A 20,631-nucleotide genomic window follows, 5' to 3' on the forward strand; every position below is an offset into this window, starting at 1 on the left:
TGTTGGTCACTGGCGTACGGCAATTGAACTGCGACTCAACGTTCCCACCGTCGGCGCCATCGGCATCGATGAGAGTAACCTCACCAGTAAGGAACCCCATACAGACGTAAGTGACGGCCTCTTCCTCCAGGAGGGCCTCGGTCGAGGACACGACCACGGGACTGTACTCTATCCATGCTATGGCGGTTGGCGGCTCAGGCAACCCACCGGCAAGCTCGACCCAGACGACCACCTCTGACTGAAGGCAGGGATGGGACTCCGTCGACTGTGGAGTCAGCTTGGACCCAACAGATGAGCCGCCACATGAGGAAGATCCTGGCGTTCTAAGGGAGGGTTGGACGCTCCCCGAGGCCGGTAGGGTGACCCCAGAGGATACCAATATCGCTGACTCATCGGATCGATCGTGGGAGGTAACGACAACCATGACCGAACGGCAGTCTGGAGAGATATCAAGACTAGTAACCGTTGGGCTAGTGAGAGGAATGACTATTTCGTGGGTGGATTTACTGGGATCATCAGTCGAGACCGACCAGATGACGATGCTGGGCATGTCAGTGGCCGCCAGCACTCCCACCACGACCAGTATGCGTGGATTCGAGGGGGATATACGGCATCGAAGCAGGGATGTGCCGGGGAGGAAGCGCTCAGTGCGCCCAGGGTAGTCCACTAGAGTCGTCGTTTGAGCTATGGTATCAAGAATGGCTGGCCTGATGTCGAGGGCTGACATAGCGAGTCGCTGCGATACTTCTGTGGAGGGTTGTTGTCAGATGGGAAAACTGAAAACGTGCACGACCCGCGATACCACGCTTTAGATAGACTCACACGACACGTGAATCGGAAACACTCGATGAAATGGACATGTAGTAATGCCCACAGTAAGAGTTTAGCATTCCTCGTAAACCTCTGAGGGGCCTCTGCACCAATCACTGAGCATTTGCGAAAACGCTGCTTAGTAAGAGCGAGATGAGCTTTCCAAAGGTGGAGGGGTGTTCGTGGGCATCGGGAGACTGCTGGCCATGGCACTCATCCATCACATTGGCAGGAAACTACTCCTGCATAGGTCTGTTGTAGAGGCTCTGAAGAAGGCCGATCCGTTCAAAGCGCCACAATCCGTCACAAACGACGAGTCTCCGTCTGCTCCACTATGCAGTCCACGCGGCAACATCGGGCCTCTTTTACTAACCCCTTGAATCTGGCGGATCTTGAGGTTAGGACTCTTCATTAGTCCCTCAGCCTTGAATGGAAGAGAACTAACCTCAAGAATAAGAGTGAGTAAGATCTTAAATCTTACGCGAAAATTGAGATTCATATTATGAGTAAATATGAACCACTCACGTGCATTCCATACCTTTCTGTCGGAGGTTCGCCTACATGCACTAAAGTTCACTATGGATGATATAAACAATCTCACCGAACACATTGATATGCTGTATGAGGTACACCTAGCCGAGCCACAGTAGGTCGACCAGCACGTCGAGTGCCCTTAGGCTGATTGCACCAATCCCTTCAATGCCATCAGCGATGACGAGTTCTGCTACCGTCAGTGCCGCTTACACAAAAGGAATGCTCTACGAGTGATCGAGGTCTTCGAGCCCTATCTACCCCCGAGGTCACCACGTACGGACAGTGCTCCACCTACCATCTATGGTCTTCGGTACCACTGGTGCCCCGACCCACATTATCATTCTTCTTTCTTGCAGATGCACGAAACTTGTTCACTTGGCGACGGCGACCACCAACAAACTCCTATCTCACTCTGCAGGCGATTCCGAGATTTCACTCCAAGGGAAAAACACACAGTAACTGATGTTCCGCACGGCATCGCCGTAACTTGCTCCAGAGTATGAGGGCATTGGAGCTCGAGTTGTACGAATGCCTTTAACCCTTAAACCAGTATCCACATATGGGCCCTTGTCATGCGCTTGGACACTGTCTGCCCACTGGAGACCTACCAGACCCGCAGGTGTAGTTTTGACGGACTGGAGGCGCCAACTTGAATCTACCGGATGAACAGATTCTGATGGAGGCCCCTGGGGGGGTTGCCTTTGAATACGTGCCGCTATGAGATGACGGTGGCGGCGACATACCCCCACATATTCATGAGGCTCAGGGGTTCATCGAAGACTGTCAGGAACTCGATTGCGAATCCTTCAAATTGCGAAGCGACGGTTACGATGTCGCTGCATATGATATGCAAGCTATTGAGCGCTGTGTGAACATTGTCCATGGGGGAAGGGAGTGTACGAGGTACTCCACAGACGAATGGCTGATGTCATTGAGTCGACTCACCTAGCGGAGTTCGTCGGCACGCAGACCTTACTGTGCAGCACTTGCTGGGCCAAGTTGGGCAGTTGGAACTGATACGGGGATAAATGAAGGTGCGAAAGGCTCGCAGCGATACAGTTCCACGTTTCGAGAGTGGACGACCGGGTGATCCCATCAAGGAAGTTTGTGAGATTGCCCAAGTCCTACTACCCTACTGAATGACGTTTCTTCATCTTGAGCGGGTTCGAGTTTGGTAAATTCCGAATGGGGTGGGTAAGGGTGAGAAGTATAGGTTTTCAGCATGAGTTTGGTCCTACCAAATGTCAGGCAAGGAAACACCTCAACGACAGAGTGCACGGCTTGCTCGAAAGAGGCGAGACACTCCTCTTGCCACTGCAGCCCTGGTGACTCCTGCGAAGCCTACTAGAAGGAGAGCTTCTACACCATCTACGAGGGCGACATCTACGCCCATGAGGAACGGCAAAGGCAATCAGGAGGGCCACACGCAGGAGTCGCCATATGCCAAGAGAAGGCTGAAGTGGCAGGCGAGTTTAGGGCAGTCTTTTAGGGATCAGTCGGATAGCGATGACGAGGCGGGTGTTGCCGAGAAGACGGAGGAAAGGGCACGTAAGCGGCGTAGGTTTAGGAGTGGGGTACAGACTCAGGAGGAGGAGAGCCCTTGTGAGGAGCTGGAGGGGTCTGTGGAGGCCGAGGAAGAGACAGAGGAGGGTTCTGATGATGATGGTGAGAGCGACTCGTCTGAGAAGCGACAGGAGGAGATCCGCAAGCTGAGAGCAGTGGAGGCGGATCTGACTAGGAAGTTATTCGCAATGAGGAGTGCCGCTTCGCCAGGGGTGGAGGAGGAGTCTGACCACGATGACGGCAGCCATCCTTACCATGGTGTGGCTCCTCCTCCCTCTTCGAGGGCTCCTGGCCTGCCGAGGCTCAAGTCGAGCAACTTCGACACAAGCTCGATCGAGGGCAGCGGCGATGATAGCGATGACGATTCGGAGGACAGCTTCTTCGTACCAGATGATGATGAGGGGGAGGAAATGAGGCCAACACCTATCCAGGTGGACGGGCCGATCAGCATGGAAGCGGCGCCTCACTGGAGGGAAACAATACCGAGCCACTGGCCTGTATGGTTCCGGCAAGAGGTGAGATCTACCCCTACCGAGGTAGAGGCTGCGGCAGAGGTAGCAAGGTGCATCGTCGGTCGGGGTAAGCTTCGACACACGAATGGGTCTGCATCGGCATTGGAGAAGGTCTGTGCCACATGTCTCGATTACGATAAGGACTTCTGGGGTGGCCTTACTACTCCTGTTCTTACAGCCCCTCATGGGCCACATCGTCGTAGTGTCCTACATGGGCTCGCCCTGCGAGATTGCGCTGACACTGTTCGGAACATACTCTGGGAGCTCCGTGGAACATGTGTGTCGATAACCCCGGCCAGGCTGCGGGATCGCTACGGCTTGACTCCCCTTCACTTGGCGGCTATGAACCCCACCTTCGATGGGAAGGGCATCCGAAGCCTCCTCAACTTATTCGCACCTAATTTGCAATTCGAGATGGACAAGGAATATCGCTCGAACGCTCTGCAGCTGGCCCTATTCCGGCCTGATGTTGTCGTTGCTGCCACCTTACTCGCTGGTGTAAAGGGCAGCGACAGACGGAGGCTGCTCAAGTCAAGAGCATTCGCCGAAAGGCGCTCTGCGGTGCTGATCGCGGCAGCCGAGAGGTCTGTAGAGAAGTTGACCATGTTGAGGCCTGCGGACTATAAGGAGATTGACGGCCAAGGCAATACGGCGCTACACTTGGCGGCTGGCTCTCCGGCAGCTGTACGATATCTGGTCAAGTACGGCGTATGCGGCTTCAACTGTGTGGTTAAGGACACGGGAGTTACTCCATTGCATATGGCGGCTGTGGAAGGATCGGCACTGGGCGTAGCGCAGCTTATTGAGCTGGGAGCTGATGCCCATATGTGTGACACCTCGGGTTGGCCGCCTCTCCTTTATGCCCTACAATGTGTGGAGTCGGAAGATGCCGGTGCTGATGCAGTGGAGGTTCTTCTTCGTCACGATACGGCTCAGCCGGGCTTCCCGCAGCTCTCGGTTATCAAGGATTTGCTCAAGAAAGACCCTAACCGGACAAGGCCCCGAGTGGTTCGGCTGATGCGGTTTGTGTGCGAACGTCCACCCTTCTTCAAGATGCTCAACGACTTCCTACGACCACGGCTGGAGCTTTTGCTGCCTGGACAGCCTCTGGCCTTTATTTTAAGGGCTCGCTCGGTGGAGCCCTTCGCGGCTGCTCTTGACATGGAGAACAAGATGAGGCTTTTGAGTATGTCAGTGAGCCAGGCCCGGCCATCGTTCGTGCCGGTTATGAAGTTCAAGTGCCTCCGAGGGCCCCACTTCCTCCAAGAGACAGTGAAGAGGGTCCTTACCTTTGATAGCAGTCAGATGAGGTGGGGCAACCTCAGTGTGAGTTGGTGCAACGAACGAGGGTCTTGCCTTGGACCTGAGCGGGAGATGTGGACTTGCATCTTTGACGATTTGCCTGACTTCGCCTTTGAGAGGAGCGACGATGGTCGGCTACTACTGCCTAGAAGGGACGTCGACCTTGAGGTCTTCGTGGGCATCGGGAGGCTGCTGGCCATGGCACTTCTCCATCACATTGGCATGAGACTACCCCTGCATAGGTCTGTTGTAGAGGCTCTGAAGAAGGCAGACCCGTTCGAGCCGCCGAGTATGGAGGAGCTGTGGGAGTGGTTGAATGTATGGTCGCCTACTTTCCACAACAGTATGAAATACCTACAGGATAACGACCTCACCGGCCTTGAGGAGGAGCTGTGCTTGTCTTGTGGTGAAGATAACAAGGAGGAGTACATACTGTGTCAGTTGACTGAGAAAGTTCACAGGCCGGCAGCAGCCGCAGCGCTGAAGAGGGGGATGAGAGACGTCCTCAAGTCCTATGAGCTCAGGCTGTTCTCTTCCGACGAGCTCGCTGTTATCTTACACTCTGGAGGTGACACGCCTCTTGATTTGGCTGATTGGAAGGCCCATACGCACTACGAAGGCTACGATGCCTCGTCAGCGCAAATCTTGTGGTTTTGGAAACTGCTCCATGGTCTTAGTGACGGTGAAGTCCGTTTGGTGTTGCTGTTCGCTACGGGGCTTACAAGTGTTCCCCTCGGTGGCTTTGCCGAATTACGTTCCCTGAGTAACTCCGCACCAGGCTTTAGAATTGTCAGAACCGCAATAGGCGACCCCAATTGCCCCGATCTCCCTCGAGCCTCTACCTGCTTTAACCAGCTCACTCTGCCGGCCTATGACAAGGAGAAAACTCTGTGTATGAAGCTGATGACTGCAGTACGATTAGGTTCCAAAGGATTCGAGTTTGCATAGTAGCATTTATGTCAGTTATTCGATTTACGTAGAGCTTTTTATCTAAGCAGCTTCATTGCCCTTGAGTTGGTGTACTGCCAGTTGTGATTTGGGAAAGGAGTGGTATGGAATTTCGCGGACGCCAGTGCAATCGATTTTCTTCGTGTTTGGAGTTGGTTGATCAGTACGTGCCGCGTGCCTGCCTGGGATGCCAGATGCATATTAAACGTCTCGTATTCCATACCACGCCTTGGTCAACTTTCGACTGCGCTGTCGTCTCGTGGATAATGTCTTGGGGCGAGTTGACTTGGGTGCTTTCCTCGGACACCGCCGTTATAGCCATCTACTCAGTAGGACACATTTTTCTTTAAAATGACTAAGGGCTCTGAGACCAACATGAACACTTCTCCCACTACTGCAGCTCCCGCTCAAACCGTGGGAGGAGCCCGCACCAACCATCTCCATAGGAGAAACGTTGGCAGCAGTCAGAAGGCCGCCCCTGCTTCTGGAAGGAGAGTAACTAACCTATTCTGAATCTTGTTGATCCGAAGATGTTCTTCCTCTCAGGCCGCCGGCAACTCCATCCTGAAGTTCTACACTGACGATGCCCCGGGTATCAAGGTCGGACCCACTACGGTGTTAGTCCTCTCCCTTGCCTACATGGGGTGCGTCGTGTGCCTTCACATCTTGGCCAAGTTCCGTTCGGTCGTGGCTAGCAGCACTGGTGGCGCCGATGAAGCCACTGAATAAACACAGCGGTCTGTTCATACCGTCTCACGGAGTGTAGCTCTCATATGGCGATGACGGCGGAGTTGCTTAGTATTGTTGGTGGTACATTTCGAAAAGTGATTTCGATATTGCTCTTGCGTTGGTGAGTGGTCAATGCCCTACGGGTTACTCCATTACGCAGTTGACTTTTTGCCTAGGCTCATCATGGTGCAGCAGGTCCTAATGGTAGCTGAAAAGCCCTCTATTGCGGAGGCTCTCGCGAAGTCACTATGTAAAGGCAAATACAACGTACGTGTGACTTTTCCGTGATGGTCGGGTACACTGAATGTCTCAGTCTCGAAGGGGAGTGTCACCTGTCGGTCAAGTGCATGAGTTCAACGGCGAATTCCAGGTAGTTATCGTAGCTACTGTAGAGTCCTCCCAGCCGCTTTACAGGGGAGTCCGGCGTGGTTGAAGATTACGTCTGTTGCGGGTCACGTGTACAGCATAGACTTCCCGCCTGAGCTCAACAACTGGGATAGAGTGGATCCGGCCAAGCTGTTCGAGTCCAAGACTGTTCAGAAAGAGGTAGTAGAAGGGCGGCGAGGGGAGGGGACGACTGATCTTATACAACAGTCGGGGAGCTGTTTTCCACTGTAGTAGATTCGTACTGAATGTGGTATGTCTTATCGAGTCGTTATAACGCCATTACTCGTGTCACACGTCATCATTCAGGCCAACCCCAAGCAGAGGATGCCTCAGCATCTGCGTTCAGAATCCAAGGGCTGCGACCATCTAGTACTCTGGCTCGATTGTGATCGAGAAGGGGAGAATATCTGTTATGAAGTAAGCCGAGACCAGTGCGTGTTGCCAACGCCGCCGCCAGGGATAAGCGGTATCTTCTTCGCTGTGCGTAGGTGATGCAGAATGTCGCTCCTAACCTGTCCGACCGCAAGAATGTATGGCGCGCCAAGTTCTCTAGTTTGGTGGCTAAGGATCTTCAGGTAGTGCTTGGAATACCCTGCGGCTGAGGATGAGGTGCCTTGGTTGTTCAGCATGCCTACCGTAACCTCGGATACCCCAATCAGAATGAGGCGCTGTCAGTGGATGCCCGCCAGGAAATCGACCTCAAAACGGGCGTTGCCTTCACTCGTTTTCAGACCAGATACTTTCAGGTGGGATCTCTCGAGCAGCTTAGTACTGACAACTTTGAAGGAATCCTTTTTCAGGGTAAATACGGCGATCTTGATTCCTCTCTGGTCTCGTACGGACCATGCCAAACGCCAACTCTGTGGTTCTGTGTACGGAGGCATAACGACATTCAGACATTCCAACCCGAGACTTACTACACCATCGATGTCAAACTTGAAGGTCACTTGGGATCCCCCTCATAAACGTGGTCACCCTGTCGCTGGCAGGCTCTCAGCTGGCTTCTCCTCTGTGGTTGGAATGGTCTCGCGGTCAGCTGTTCGACCTGCAAGCAGCTACCACGTTCAAGTCGATGATCGATGCTTATCAATGGGCGACAGTGACGGATGTTAGTGAGAAGGAGGTAGTCCATCTATCGCGATAGTGTTGGTATTGATGATGACGGGGAGCAGGAGCGGAGGTCTAGACCAGGAGCTATGAACACTGTGTTGATGCTCAAGCTGGCCTCTCAGCAGCTGGGAATGGGACCACAGCAGGCCATGCAGGTAGTCGTAGTAGTAGTAGTAGTAGTAGTAGTAGTAGTAGTAGTAGTAGTAGTAGTAGGAGCGGTTCGGTGAGGAGGACACCGTTAGTACCTGGAGTTGTTGGATGGGCTTTCGATGTCTACTGGTTAAAGAGAGGGACATTTTTTAACGAGTCGTACCGTAAGACAGGAAAATGCCACTTCTCGCATGATGGACGGATCCTCGAGAGGCTCACTCCTGTCGTCTGGCTTCTATTGCCATTCAGTCACTCACCGCTACATGGATGAGGCATGGAATGGTCTCTATCAGGTGGCCGAGCGTCTGTACCTGTCGGGCTACATCACGTACCCTCGTACAGAGACTACGAAATATCCTCCTGCATTCGACCTGCGAGAGGCTGTATCTTTCCAATCACGGAATCCGTACGTGCTAGCCGACCTCGATTGGTCCACAGTATCACTTTCAGCTACTGGGGCGAGTTCGCGACAGAACTGCTAACAACTGGCCTCAATCGACCTAAGGAGGGCTATGACGCTGGTGACCATCCACCCATCACCCCAGTCAGGTAATGGTACTCTTTGGATCTCGCTCTAGGGTTCAGTACGTCTATTCACCCCTGGCTTGTAGTTGGCCATGGTGTCAGCGAGGCGACTTGATTCACTTGTTTGGTGGTGTTCAGGTCGGCGACAGAAGGCGACTTTGGTAGCTCTGACTCTTGGAGGCTCTTCGACATGCTTACTCGTCACTTCCTGGCCAGCCTTGGTCATGACTGCAAGTTCACTAGAACTAAAGTCCATTTCGTCATTGGGGAAGAGGTGAGCACTAGCAGCAACAGCCATCGGGCAGGGTCTGCCTCCACTCAGAAATTCTCCGTGGGCGGGCGTCGCATGAAAAGCCCAGGCTTCACCCGAGTCCAATACACTGGGGAGATGCAGGATATCTACGTCCCTCCGGTAGGCACTATTGGCGGCTTGTTACTCGTATGGTTCTTCCTCAGTTGAAAATTGGGGAGAAGTTACAGATAGCGTCAAAATCGATCAGTAGTGCCAAGACGAAGCCTCCTCCGTATCTTTCCGAGTCGGGTAAGAAATGAATTCTTCGCAGTGCGCGGAATATCATATTTTTGTGCCGCATTAGATCTTCTTGGCTTGATGGAGAAGAATGGCATTGGCACTGACGCGTCGATGGCTACCCATATCAACAACATCTGTGAGCGTAACTACGTTTCTCTCACAGATGGTCGGAGACTGGTGCCTACCAAACTGGGTATGACTACAACGGGAGGAGTCAGCTTTGTACAACTGCTATCACCCTTTATCAGGTATCACATTAGTCCATGGCTATCAAGCTATTGATAATGAGTTGGTCATCCCTAGGGTGAGGGCTAACATAGAAAGTGAGTGTACTCTTATTGCTAATGGGAAGGCCCGGAAGGATGAGGTGAGGATATATGCACATGGTGAACTACATGTGTTGGTGGAAGTATGGAAATTCTGAGGAAATTATCGTTGGTTTTCGTACACTTCTACCCTATGTGTGTGGGTTTTCATAATGTAATGAGGAAACTTATGAGGTCAGTTGAGGAGACCCAACATATATTCCCACACTGATGGGGTCAACCTCCGGTACGTTCTGACCGAAAGTTCCCTCCTCCTTGCAGGTGACAGCCCATGCCCTCACCATCTTCCAACAAAAGTTTATGTACTTCGTGTCGCACGTTGACCTCATGGACCACCTCTTTGAGTCGACGTTCACCTCACTGGCTGCCACAGGCAAGCTCATGTCTAGATGCGGTAAATGCAGAACGTAAGTCGCGGCGGTAGGGCTGTTTAGTGACAGTCTATGTACAGGTATATGAACTTGATAGACAAGAAACCGGTTCGGCTCTTCTGTCGTCATTGTGATGAGACGTATGCTCTGCCTCAAACCGGGAGTAGCGTCAAGCTTTACAAGGTAGGGACTGATGCTGGTGATGCTGGTCATATAGTGTCCACCATCAGGAGCTCACTTGCCCTCTCGACAACTTCCAGTTGGTCATGATATCATATCCATCTACAGCTGGCGGTGGACGGAAACAGTATCCTCTTTGTCCGATGTGAGTTAACTCCTCATCATCATTGCCCTTCCACTGACGATTTCCCCTCAGGTGCTACAACGACCCGCCGTTCCCCGAATCCAAGCCGAAGAGTTCGTGTTGGGAGTGCCTCCATCCTACTTGTAAACATGCCTTAGCTTCTGTCGGGGTACGCATCATCATCATCATCATCATCATCATCATCATCATCATCATCTGCAAGTTCTGCTACGGGAAATCTCGACAGGTATGCGGATGCCCGCAAGATAGCTGCAGTGGAACTCTCTGTCTCGATGCTGAGAGTAAACCGAAGTGGAAATTAGACTGCAACACGTGTAACTACCAGCTTAGACTATTCCAAGATAAAGCCCATAAGATTACCGTTACCAAGGACAAGTGTACGCCAACAGCGCTGGCTCGCCTAGTCGTGACGTGTTCTGGTCAGGTGAGAATTGCGGGAGCAAGCTCTTGAATGTCGAGTTCAGCAAAGGGAAGTCTTCACTTTCTAACGGAGCCGAGAGTAAGGCACTCAGTTGGTTGATGGGTCTATGAAGGTCTCAGGTGTAGTGGGTTGTCTAGTGTGTGACGATGCGCTCAATTCCCAAGTCGAAAGTTCCTTTGCTCGATTAAGCAAACGCCACGGCGGGGGCAAGGGTAAGGGAGGCCGGCGAGGGAAGGGCCGGGGCGGAAAACGAGCTAATGTTGACGTACGGATGACTTTCGATGGTTTCTAATTACGAACATGTCTAGTTGTCAGTATGATGATTTATGTGCTGATAAACCAAATCCTGCTGTCTATTGCATTGCTTGGCGATGCCTTATAAATTATGAGTTATAATGTCTCACAGTGAACCTCCAAGAATGTGATTCTGAATAGAGGTTGATGACTCGGATATCCCACCACCTAATTCGATTGATTATCTTATACAGTATGTTCCCTAATCGCCTATTGACAGCGGCATACAGGGATGGGCGCGCGCCATGTTGCTAGGCAAAGTCAAAACTGCTGTCTTATCAAGTCGGCCTCTCCCCCCCATCGCCATTCCAATGCTAGACCAAGACATGATTTTTCACAATTTGCTTGGGTCCGACTAACATTGTAAAGGGAGGGGGGCTAACTGCGGACAGTAGTGCATTAGATAAGTCGGCCAACCACACTGCTCTTGGTGCCTAGACTATGTGTGCTGTCTGTCGATGGTTTACACTTGTCGACGATTACATTTGTCTATGGTGTGATGTAGTCAACTCTCTAACGATGGAGAGTACCTTGACCGGCTCCCGCACTCGATCCCTCTCGGATCCCGACCTTCCTCAGCTCCTGCCAGTACCGTCCAGGCCACATTCCAGCTACGAACCAAAAGTCGTACCAGAATCGTACACTCAGTTCGAACCAGACCTCGTTGAGGCAATGACTGCAGCGTTGGGTGATACCGTCTCCTCGGGAACCTGCACATTCAGCACTGCCACCACTTAGGCATCGATGCCGAGTCCCAACAGCAATTCCTGTGGTTAGTGCGTGACTGCCTCCTCGCGCTCAAGGACAGCGGTTGGACATGTGCGATTTCAAAGCCCCGTGCTGACGTCACTGATCTCACCTATACAAACGTCGTTTCGCAGGAGACCAAGTGACTGTACTCGTGGGTTGGTGCTGCGACTCAGTCGCCGGCATCAGGTCGTCACACTCAATAGTTGAAGATCATCGTCTTCTGGCGGAGAGGCTGATGCTGGAGTCGGCTGAGTTGGAGCAAAAACGCAAGGATCGGCTGTATCTCATCAAAGAACTCGTCTATAATCACATATCCGGTGTCAAAGACGTTCGAAAAGTAACTAATTCAGAGGAATGCCGCAGCAAAAGTGAACGAGTGGCATTAGGCGGCGACCCCCAAGATCATGGAACGCTTACTCGAATACCTGGGCATTGACGTTCACACTGAGAGCTTCCTTATACGCCGTGTTAGACAGATGTTGGAGGGAGTCTATTTCACAGTGAAGCATCTGGGTGGCCTCCATCACATTTCAGTGGACACTATAGTGGACGTTCATGCTCTTATCGTCCAGTTGGCCTTGGAAAGGGCCGAGTTCATGAAGAAGGTCTCACCTAGTGGGCTTCTGTAATCAATTGGATAACTTGATCAGTTAGTTCAGCAATTATTTCCTTATAGTTACTGCATAGAATGCGAGGCAGCGCTTTGTGATGTCATTTGCGGTGCTTGTCATGACGTATTCTGTAATGCATGTATGGTTGCTGTGCACTCAACTGGTCATAGACTGGATCATCCAGCGGTGTTCATCGAACAGTGTGTATGCTCCGAGTGTGAGGTGAAGGCCGCAGTGGTCCGATGCGTGGAGTGCGCTGATCTCTACTGCAGCGATTGTTTTCACAACGCTCATCAGGCCGGAAAACGATCGAGGTGAACTCACTTATTGCTAAAAATCGATACACTCTTTAGACACTGCGTCCGTCTACCTATGACGACCTTCTGCTTCGAGTGCGACTCCAACGAAGCATCGTATATCTGCATGCAGTGCGAGGATGTCTTGTGCACCGAGTGCTCCGCTAGGATACACCGCAAAGGAGCGAGACAAAACCACACCATCTTCAGCCTACGCAAGGCCGCTTACTCGAGAAAGCTCTTTGCTAATAACATCGCTTCCCTCACGATGATAATAGAGAGAAATATTTCCCTGTCACAGCCGCTGTCCCCATGGATGCTCTTCTACGACGAGACCCTCAATCCCTACTGGTGAAAGAGTTTTAGTTACTCCCGATCGTTTGAGTCATCATCGTTGCAGGTATAACTTTCGATCCAGGGAGTATGCTCGTTGCTTGGCAAACGACGTTCTACATCCTCCAGCTGACACTGAAGAGGATGGTGCTGGAGTAGACTTGCTGGCTACTCGGGCCGCCAAGAGATGCGCTAAGGGAGCGGTCTTCTATATCCATCCGCCGGTGAATATCAAATTCGCGTCCCCATCGGCGGCGAGTTATGACGTGTTTGCCCCTAGCATGCCCAGACATATGAATGATACTGCTGCTGCTGCTGTTGAGAAAGATTTCAGAGGTGCATGAGGGCACACATTTCGTTGTGTTGATCATTTTTAAGAAACGTTGGAGTTGAGACTAAGCTTCCTCGTAGATACCCTTCCGTCGTGTCACGCTCATGTTCGGGTAATACTCAGCGTCCAAACGTCTCCTCTACTGAGCAACACAATCATATCGTTATTCATAACAACTGATGAACATGCATCTCGTTACACTACACAAAGTAGAATAAACATCTTGCCAAAGCACAAATCACACATATGAGTATTCAACTAATTTTAAGACATTTGGAACCGGGCGCCGTCTGCCTACGACACTTGAGTATCAACAGTTCTGAAGTTACCGCGCCACCAACTCATGAAGGCTTCGGCAGCGTCAGGCGATCTTCGGAAAGACATGAGGACTTTCGCCCTGTCGACACGTTGTTGGTGGAAACCACTGTAGGTCTCTACGCATGTCGCCGTTAGTGTCGCGGCGACGATGCGACCAGATTGATCAGCTTTGCGATCCTGCAGGAGCTTCTCATCGCAGTCGAACTTCACAGGATGATAAGTGCGCTTCCCGTTGTCACTTCCATGAAACTGGTCTGCGCGTAAGAACTGACATAGAATAAATCGAATCACGGCCATATAAAAGACACCAGCTTACTTCGATGCGGCGAGAGGTGACATGACCATCGAGGTCAAACCTCACAGTAGCCCTCTTGAGTGGGTATATCTCCCCTCTCCCCATATACTGCTCGGGCGTAGACGAGATGTAATCAACAGTACGAATGATAGTGGGATCGATCTCGACCTGATGACCAGGGCATTCCGCATGCAATTCGAATGATTGAGATGTTCTCACCTCATGGTATAACAAGCCCCCGAAGGCGTTGGAGAAACCAATCGCCTTGGAAGACGTGGAGAAGGCGATGGTAACGACTTGCTCTTTTTGCTCAGGTTCAGTATCACCATCACGTTTACCACATGTCAGCATAACTTTATACTTATCGCCTGCTGTGTGCCTCGGGGCCTGTGAGACTTCGTTACAACTGCACTGGAATGCGCCGCTGAACTGATAAGCGGGCAACTTTATGTCTCGTCACATCGCTTTATGGCACTCACATCGAGCACGTACTCCCTCGGGAAGACCTTTATGTATGCCTCCGTCAAGGCAGCTTGGGTATCGCCAAGCGTAGCGTCTCCTTCCTCATCCGCGAAGTAGAGCGTGTGATCAATCCATACCTATCACAGGCGAGACACGAAGAGTTCGGCGATGATCAAAGACTCTCACCTTGTCAACAGGCAACTTGGCAAAAGCTCGCGCCATGGTGAGGGCTCCCTCTTCACTGCTGGCAATGAGCGTCACCTTATGGGAGTCTCCCAAGGTCATCTTATCCGCCGATAACTCGTTACAGCGCATGGTAACGTAATAGAAGAACTGCTTGAAGTAAACGCGGTGGGGCGCCTTCGGGTCGCATTTATAAGAGCTCGAACCAATCTGAAGATGAGAAGTCTCTTCTCCAAACTGATTCTCAACCTACTTGGAGAATGCTTCCCTCCTCATGTTCGCCATCTGGATTCGCGACGAACATATGAACCTTGTTGGAATCCACTTTCGCAGCGTCAAGCCATGCTGCTTTCAATTGAGTGTGTAGGCTCGTTAGTTCTATACTCGCCTATGGATAGGAGGTGTAACAGAATAACCATGACAATCATAGAGAAGCCGCCTACCATCTGTGTGCTTTCCAGAGAACCCCACATCGTGGAAAGCTGCACGGCACTCTGGGAGTCGTCGCACAAGACCTGGGGGTCACTTTCTGCAACAGTATCACTAGCTTCAGGGTTTACCTCCACTTTGGTGTTCCCGCTTATTCCTTCAGCATTGTCACACTCTACGGAGACTTTGTATTTGTCAGCATTTCTATCGAGGGCAGAATAGGGCTCTGGCATAGAGCTCACAGCGCCGCAGGAAAGTAAGTAGTTCGAGTCTTCGTAACTGGGCTCATCATCATTTCTCAAAGTAACCTACCGAGACCAGCATAACGCTAAGTAAGACAGTCGCCATACCGTTAGCCATCGTTTCAGGTCCTGTCCCGAGCCGGACATAAGAGAGTACCCAGAGCTCTTCGCGAAGCTTGGTCTGTATGTAGCCTACCAGCCAAACTTATCACTCTAAGTAGGAGTATTCACGTGTCACCTTCGATAGAGAGAATGCATTCGAGATGCCTTCCTGTCTCACTTCCGCACAGGAGTTGATCACTCCTTGCTGGAGGGCGATCTACAATGAAGGTGGTGGCTCCCATAGGCTGCCACCCGTTCTGTGCGTTTCCGAGTAACCTACTGCTGGCTGGTCGATCTGTCCGGATGCAGCGAGTTGTAACGCAGCTGCTGTGTCTTTACACTCGAAGTTCAACACCTGCGAGGAGAGGCCGCCAGTGAGGATCTGCATGGCTTCACATGACTGACCTCCTCTCCGCACTGGGCGTGGAGTACGAGGGTTTGATGATCAGTGACCTCGGGAGAACCGAAGAAGTGTGTGCAAGAAACCCGTCTAGTGTTCGACTTGTCGGCGCCAGCGATCTAAGTAGAGATGGAAGGGCAAGAGCAAAGCGACATCTTACATCAACGACCACAGCCGAGTCCTGTATGCTCGCTGATGTCAGGCGCATCGGAGATGACTGACCGGATATCGTTACGACGTCGCATGCACTGCGGACTCTGCTGCTGACCTCCACCTGATGGTAGATAACCGCAGGGAACGATACGTCGGGACTTACCACAGCATCCTGTTTCTCAAATAGAGGGCCCTTGCAGACGCTGACAGCATCGGAGGGAGTATCGCAGAGGAGTTCCAACTGAAGGATCGATACCAAGACATAGATTAGCCATCATACACAATGTGAAGTTCACCATCAACGTCTCTCAAATCTCACCTTCTTAGGTGTTCCCGAAGTTTCCTCATAGCAGTTGATAGATATTTCTACTCCATCGGATCCGACACGTGGGTTCTGCTGCAGCCCATCGCAGTTGATTCGGGTGGAAGCCCCAGCCTTGACAACCTGGAATTTCAGTGTGCAATGGAGACAGAAAATACTCCGGGCGGGACTTGAACCCGCAACCTTTGGATTAGAAGTCCAACGCTCTATCCGATTGAGCCACCGGAGCTATAATATATGTAGATCAAGTCCGGCTTGTCCGAAGCATTTTTCAATCTTTTTGCCTAGACTCACCACGAAGCTCCTGCTATCTCCTGTCATAGTTACAGTCTGTTCCATTACAGTCCAACCCTCGTCGTTTCCGAGACGGGCGTTCGAACACACTCCAGAGGGAAGCTCAACCCCGAACTAAGTAGAAACATCGTATGCAGTCGACGACCATCCGCTGTTTCCGAAACCAACCTCAGCGCGGGGGTATGCACCCCAGCTGGTCGCGAGTAGCACGGCTGGGTCAGAGTCCGTGCAAGTGATTGTGACAGGCTTCGTTTCACAAACAACTGATATCTTGTACACACCGTCATCAAACTGCGGAGGTTTCACAACATTCGAGCAGCTGAGTTCCTTGTCTTCTCCGCGGACCTTTCACATACGCGTGACGGAAAATTCAAACATGTTTAGATGCTCCTCACAACTAAAATCCTCTTCACTTCGCCGGTCCCTGTCTCTTTGCGTAGCCGAGCATGTTTGAGATCGTGAACGCCACCAGTTCCAATGACGGCGCTCGGACACGAGCCGATGAATTCCGCATCAGATTCAATCTGCATGACATGATTAGAAAATGATCTCATGACGAAGGAGCGAGACAGTGGTTCAAGAACAGCCTAGCGGCTCACATTAGCGTTGTGCATGCCGCCGAAATATCGAGCGAAAGCGATTCCAAGTTCTTGGCTCGGAAAGGTAACACGTACAATGGTGCTTCCACATAGGACCTAAGATGTGATCCCCTATGAGATATTGCGTTAGGTATGACGAAAGGCGAGACGGGGAAACCTTGCCTGGACATTGTAGGAAGTTCCTTGTGAAGTTATGTCCGAGGAGACGCCCTCACAATTATAGACGAAAGCTTTGCCACTGTCATCATTGATCTGAAGTGATATGCATGCGAATTAGATAGGCTGTAGTCTATCTCACCTCGATAACCCTAGTCTGTAGAGCTCCCGTCGAGGCATATACCAACTTAGCAACATTCACAGTGCCTGTGACCTGGTCCTGCACGCTCGCAGTAGAATCAGATACCATATCGGAGGACATGTAGATCTGATAACCCAGTAGTGTGAGCTACATCACAGAGATTAATTAAACCATGGAAATAAGGAGTGAATCATCGAGCGTTACAGTATCAACATACCTCGGATTTGGCAATATCTCCCCATCTCACAGCCCACTTCACCGCTGTCTCAGCACGTTTCAACACCAGTGTGGTCTGCGAATGAAAAGACCATCACCATACTGAACAGTAAATAATCCTACGTCAGCCGAGCTGAGCTTTTCTGTCGTCTTCCGCTCCCCTGAACACTCGGTTCGGAGGTGAACATCACCATCGATCTGCTGTTCCATGGCCGATACCGCACCGCATTCAAAGGCGGCGTCGCGAGTCTGGGAAGGTAACTTGAATCGGGGGCTCAGTAGCCGTACTCTCTCACCGTGAGCACCCTGCCCGACAGCTTTCCAGAGAACGTATCCCGGTAAAAGCCAGCCGCGACCACACCCGCCATAGGCTCCGCCGAGTAAATCACTCCGACATCGTGGGCATTCATCTGAAGTGATGTTAGTGAGCGATATGATCACGAATGCAGAGTGGACCTACTGGATTGTATTGGCCCCACTGCGAGGCGAACTCTTGTGCCTGTTCTCTTTTGGCGAAGACAACTTCAACTTCGTCGTTACTATCCTCAGGACTCGGGATGCGATTGCGGAGTGAAAGACCGCACGTGGTAACGACATGGAATTCGCCTGAATGGCAGAACGGATCCTCCCACAACCAGTCAGGTAGCGGAAGCCGGTCTCACCGTTATCAGTTTCTTTAATAGTCTTAACCTTCGAACACACGAACCATTTACGGGATAAATCTCGATCGTCCTTAGTGGAGGTGCCAGCATAGCGGAGCTAAGGAGAGAGGTTAGGAAGGAACGAGTAAGAGAGGTCTTACCCCGAGCCAGCGCATCCGAACACTCGACGAGCTCACATGGCTCTCGACGTTGGCTGCAGTGAGGGTGAACAGAAAGTGTTTACCGTTGTGGTGGAGGTCGACACGAGTAGAGGCACTCACTAGGCCGAGATTGGTAGAGACCTATCCCGATGAGGACCAGTGACGAGGCTGGATTTCAAGACACCCAAGCGTTGGAAGTTCGAACAAATGGAAGCGATCCACATCGTGCCGCAGCGAGACTCACCCCCGCCCGGAAATGTGACCACTGGGCCGAGAACCGCCATGCAGCATCCTCGTCATCGCAGATGATCCTCGTGGTGCGGTCCTGGCACTTGGTCTTAACCACGTACTTGTCAATGCCTCCTTCATATGATACCGGCTCGTTCACACGTGCACAACGCAGCATCAAGCCTTCACTAGTCTGAGAGTGAAAGGAAACTCACTGGTAGCATAACTCATCTCCGACGGGATCTTTCCGGAGGATGCACTTTCAAGCAAGGTGAAAACCGACAAAGCGGTAGGCGCAGTTGAACTATAGCTATATGAACTACGATATACCGTCGTGATCCACATGATTTGGAACAGAATTTTACGTTCTATGATCAGAGCTCATACCTACCTCGAGACGTCCAGAAGCGATTTTTCTCCCCAGGGACACGACGTCTGATGTTGCCCTAGCGATAGTATCGGCTTGTCCAGCTATCTCCATCTTAGAACATTTCCCGACGACATCTTCATCGACCTGAAAGACCCGTGACTGGACCACAAGGAGGATAGACGAACCTTCTTGAAGCCGCCCCAAACAGCAGCAAATCTCTCGGCACGTTGATAGGCATCGAACGGTATGGTATGCAGCTGCTTGTCGCATACCACTACGACGTCAGCAGCATCACCCTTGTAGATGACGTCACTGACGGCACGGCAGATTCTTGCTTTGTTGTCCTGGAGCTGAAACACGGTTCAAATCCTAGCCATCGCATTTTTATGCAATTAGTGCGGGGCCGAGGCACCCGACGAGGCTTACGCGGAGAATTCTCTTTCTGGCGCGTCCCGTGGAAGGGCTGACGAGGAGCTCAGCGGCCTTGATGTTCGACCCCCTGATCATCCTCGCCGACATCGGTACCTCAACAAGGAAACTTCGAGCCACTCACCGTCACTGCGCCACGAAATTGCCCACCTCAGTCGTATAGCCTCCCCATATAGTAGCGAAACTCATCGCACTGTCTTTGCTGAGGAACTCTATATCGAAAGTCTTCGTCATTTTTGAGTTCTCCTTGGTACAAGTGACCCGAAGCTTCCAGTTATCGCTGTAACTAGTAGGACCAGAAGTCACTTGTTCACAGTACGCATACGTCTTGCTGCCGATCTGAACATCCACATTACTCAAACTCATGACCCGTTGCAGCTACCTTGAGATATCTCTTCACTGCTTTCCAATTTTTGCCAAAGTTAACATGAGCAGCCGTCAGCTTTTTCTTGAACAGAGCAAACCGCGAGAAGGGGTTCTTCGCGACACGTCCCTCCCTCAAAACGGTCGCATCCACTTCATACTGAGAAAGACAATCAAACAACGAAGCTAATGACTCGCCATTATACCGCTTCGAGATGACCCCACTGCACAGCGAAGTCCACAGCGGCCTCCTCGTCGGGGAAATATAGCGTCGTAGGTAACCCATCGCATCTAGTGAGCACTTCATATTGCAGCTCCTTGTTCCTTCTTGGGGAGCTCCTCACTCGTTCACAGGTGTGCTTCGTAAATGTCCCACGGTCGTCCCCGATGGTCTGCATGAATGGAAGTGTCTCAAGACCACCAGCGTGATCCGAAGTTACCCAGAGAGTGTACGGATAGTCCCGAGTGGAGGTCGCCTTAGCCAAGTGACTCTTCGTCAAGCGCTCCCCCTTTATCACGATGCCGCTACATAGATCGGTAAGGGCGTCGGCAGCCTGAGGGTGGCAAAACTCATACCACTCTTCCACCACTTCGTGGCTTCATACCTTGTCTTGTGGAGGGCTTTCTTTATGCCCACCTACAGCAACGAAGAGGAGGCTCCCAATAATGATCAGTATAGAGTTTATGGATCCCATTGGAAGCTTCCGCATTCAGTTGGCGACTAATTCCTGGGGCAAACTGAAGGAGTCACTCTCACACTGTTGACGAACCAACACGACTTTTCGTGCACTAGTCCCGCGTCCACCCTGGGCAGGAGTTGCGCTGCGATGAGATTGACAAACGAGACAGCTCAACTGCGCTGAATACACGGAATAGAGCAAACATCTTGCGCATCTTGCTAATCTTGCAAGTACTCAACTTTTCACCATCATTCTCATCGAAGTGGAGAATCATGGTCAATACCAT

The 20,631-nt window shown here is 51.5% G+C and overlaps 7 protein-coding genes across 7 annotated transcripts; 5 read left to right on the forward strand and 2 right to left on the reverse strand.

Moving 5' to 3' along the window:
* Positions 1-48: 48 nt before the first annotated feature.
* Pmar_PMAR023508 (hypothetical protein) lies at positions 49-550 on the reverse strand (the record flags this gene model as incomplete). Its single annotated transcript, XM_002785750.1, has 1 exon — positions 49-550. A coding segment is annotated over one exon (502 nt), but the record flags the coding sequence as incomplete, so codon positions are not given.
* A 2,013-nt stretch (positions 551-2,563) lies between these two features.
* Positions 2,564-5,691, forward strand: Pmar_PMAR023509 (ubiquitin-protein ligase, putative). Its single transcript, XM_002785751.1, has one exon. The coding sequence runs from the start codon at positions 2,586-2,588 to the stop codon at positions 5,667-5,669; it is 3,084 nt and encodes a 1,027-aa protein (XP_002785797.1). The 5' UTR covers positions 2,564-2,585; the 3' UTR covers positions 5,670-5,691.
* A 329-nt stretch (positions 5,692-6,020) lies between these two features.
* Pmar_PMAR023510 (Protein transport protein Sec61 subunit beta, putative) lies at positions 6,021-6,398 on the forward strand (the record flags this gene model as incomplete). Its single annotated transcript, XM_002785752.1, has 2 exons — positions 6,021-6,164; positions 6,216-6,398. 2 exons carry the CDS (start codon positions 6,021-6,023, stop codon positions 6,396-6,398), a joined length of 327 nt encoding a protein of 108 aa, XP_002785798.1.
* Positions 6,399-6,568: 170 nt separating this feature from the next.
* On the forward strand, positions 6,569-10,837 carry Pmar_PMAR023511 (DNA topoisomerase 3-beta-1, putative; the record flags this gene model as incomplete). Its single annotated transcript, XM_002785753.1, has 22 exons — positions 6,569-6,665; positions 6,712-6,768; positions 6,813-6,944; positions 7,092-7,202; positions 7,274-7,360; positions 7,412-7,531; positions 7,586-7,727; positions 7,775-7,908; positions 7,958-8,050; positions 8,339-8,451; positions 8,496-8,594; positions 8,709-8,876; positions 8,987-9,111; positions 9,167-9,295; positions 9,351-9,469; positions 9,690-9,835; positions 9,880-9,982; positions 10,030-10,124; positions 10,176-10,272; positions 10,351-10,501; positions 10,549-10,623; positions 10,665-10,837. Exons 1-22 carry the CDS (start codon positions 6,582-6,584, stop codon positions 10,835-10,837), a joined length of 2,553 nt encoding a protein of 850 aa, XP_002785799.1. The 5' UTR covers positions 6,569-6,581.
* Positions 10,838-11,358: 521 nt separating this feature from the next.
* On the forward strand, positions 11,359-12,218 carry Pmar_PMAR023512 (hypothetical protein; the record flags this gene model as incomplete). Its single annotated transcript, XM_002785754.1, has 4 exons — positions 11,359-11,527; positions 11,578-11,728; positions 11,776-11,926; positions 11,976-12,218. The coding sequence occupies 4 exons, from the start codon at positions 11,359-11,361 to the stop codon at positions 12,216-12,218; spliced, it is 714 nt and encodes a 237-aa protein (XP_002785800.1).
* Positions 12,219-12,572: 354 nt separating this feature from the next.
* Positions 12,573-13,173, forward strand: Pmar_PMAR023513 (hypothetical protein; the record flags this gene model as incomplete). The annotated part of the gene is made up of 2 exons (XM_002785755.1): positions 12,573-12,847; positions 12,897-13,173. 2 exons carry the CDS (start codon positions 12,573-12,575, stop codon positions 13,171-13,173), a joined length of 552 nt encoding a protein of 183 aa, XP_002785801.1.
* A 281-nt stretch (positions 13,174-13,454) lies between these two features.
* Positions 13,455-20,631, reverse strand: Pmar_PMAR023515 (hypothetical protein; the record flags this gene model as incomplete). Its single annotated transcript, XM_002785756.1, has 33 exons — positions 13,455-13,745; positions 13,795-13,941; positions 13,993-14,202; positions 14,253-14,372; positions 14,422-14,628; positions 14,672-14,806; positions 14,862-15,155; positions 15,198-15,281; positions 15,328-15,408; positions 15,472-15,546; positions 15,597-15,710; positions 15,752-15,865; positions 15,908-15,985; positions 16,064-16,189; positions 16,774-16,884; positions 16,960-17,055; positions 17,258-17,383; positions 17,475-17,549; positions 17,597-17,722; positions 17,770-17,883; positions 17,934-18,079; positions 18,136-18,232; positions 18,276-18,416; positions 18,520-18,696; positions 18,895-19,017; positions 19,059-19,223; positions 19,300-19,398; positions 19,453-19,641; positions 19,685-19,825; positions 19,872-20,057; positions 20,106-20,219; positions 20,271-20,302; positions 20,592-20,631. 33 exons carry the CDS (start codon positions 20,629-20,631, stop codon positions 13,455-13,457), a joined length of 4,374 nt encoding a protein of 1,457 aa, XP_002785802.1.

The sequence above is a fragment of the Perkinsus marinus genome (assembly GCF_000006405.1).
Source record: "Perkinsus marinus ATCC 50983 genomic scaffold scf_1104296931952, whole genome shotgun sequence".
Lineage (NCBI taxonomy): Eukaryota > Perkinsozoa > Perkinsida > Perkinsidae > Perkinsus > Perkinsus marinus.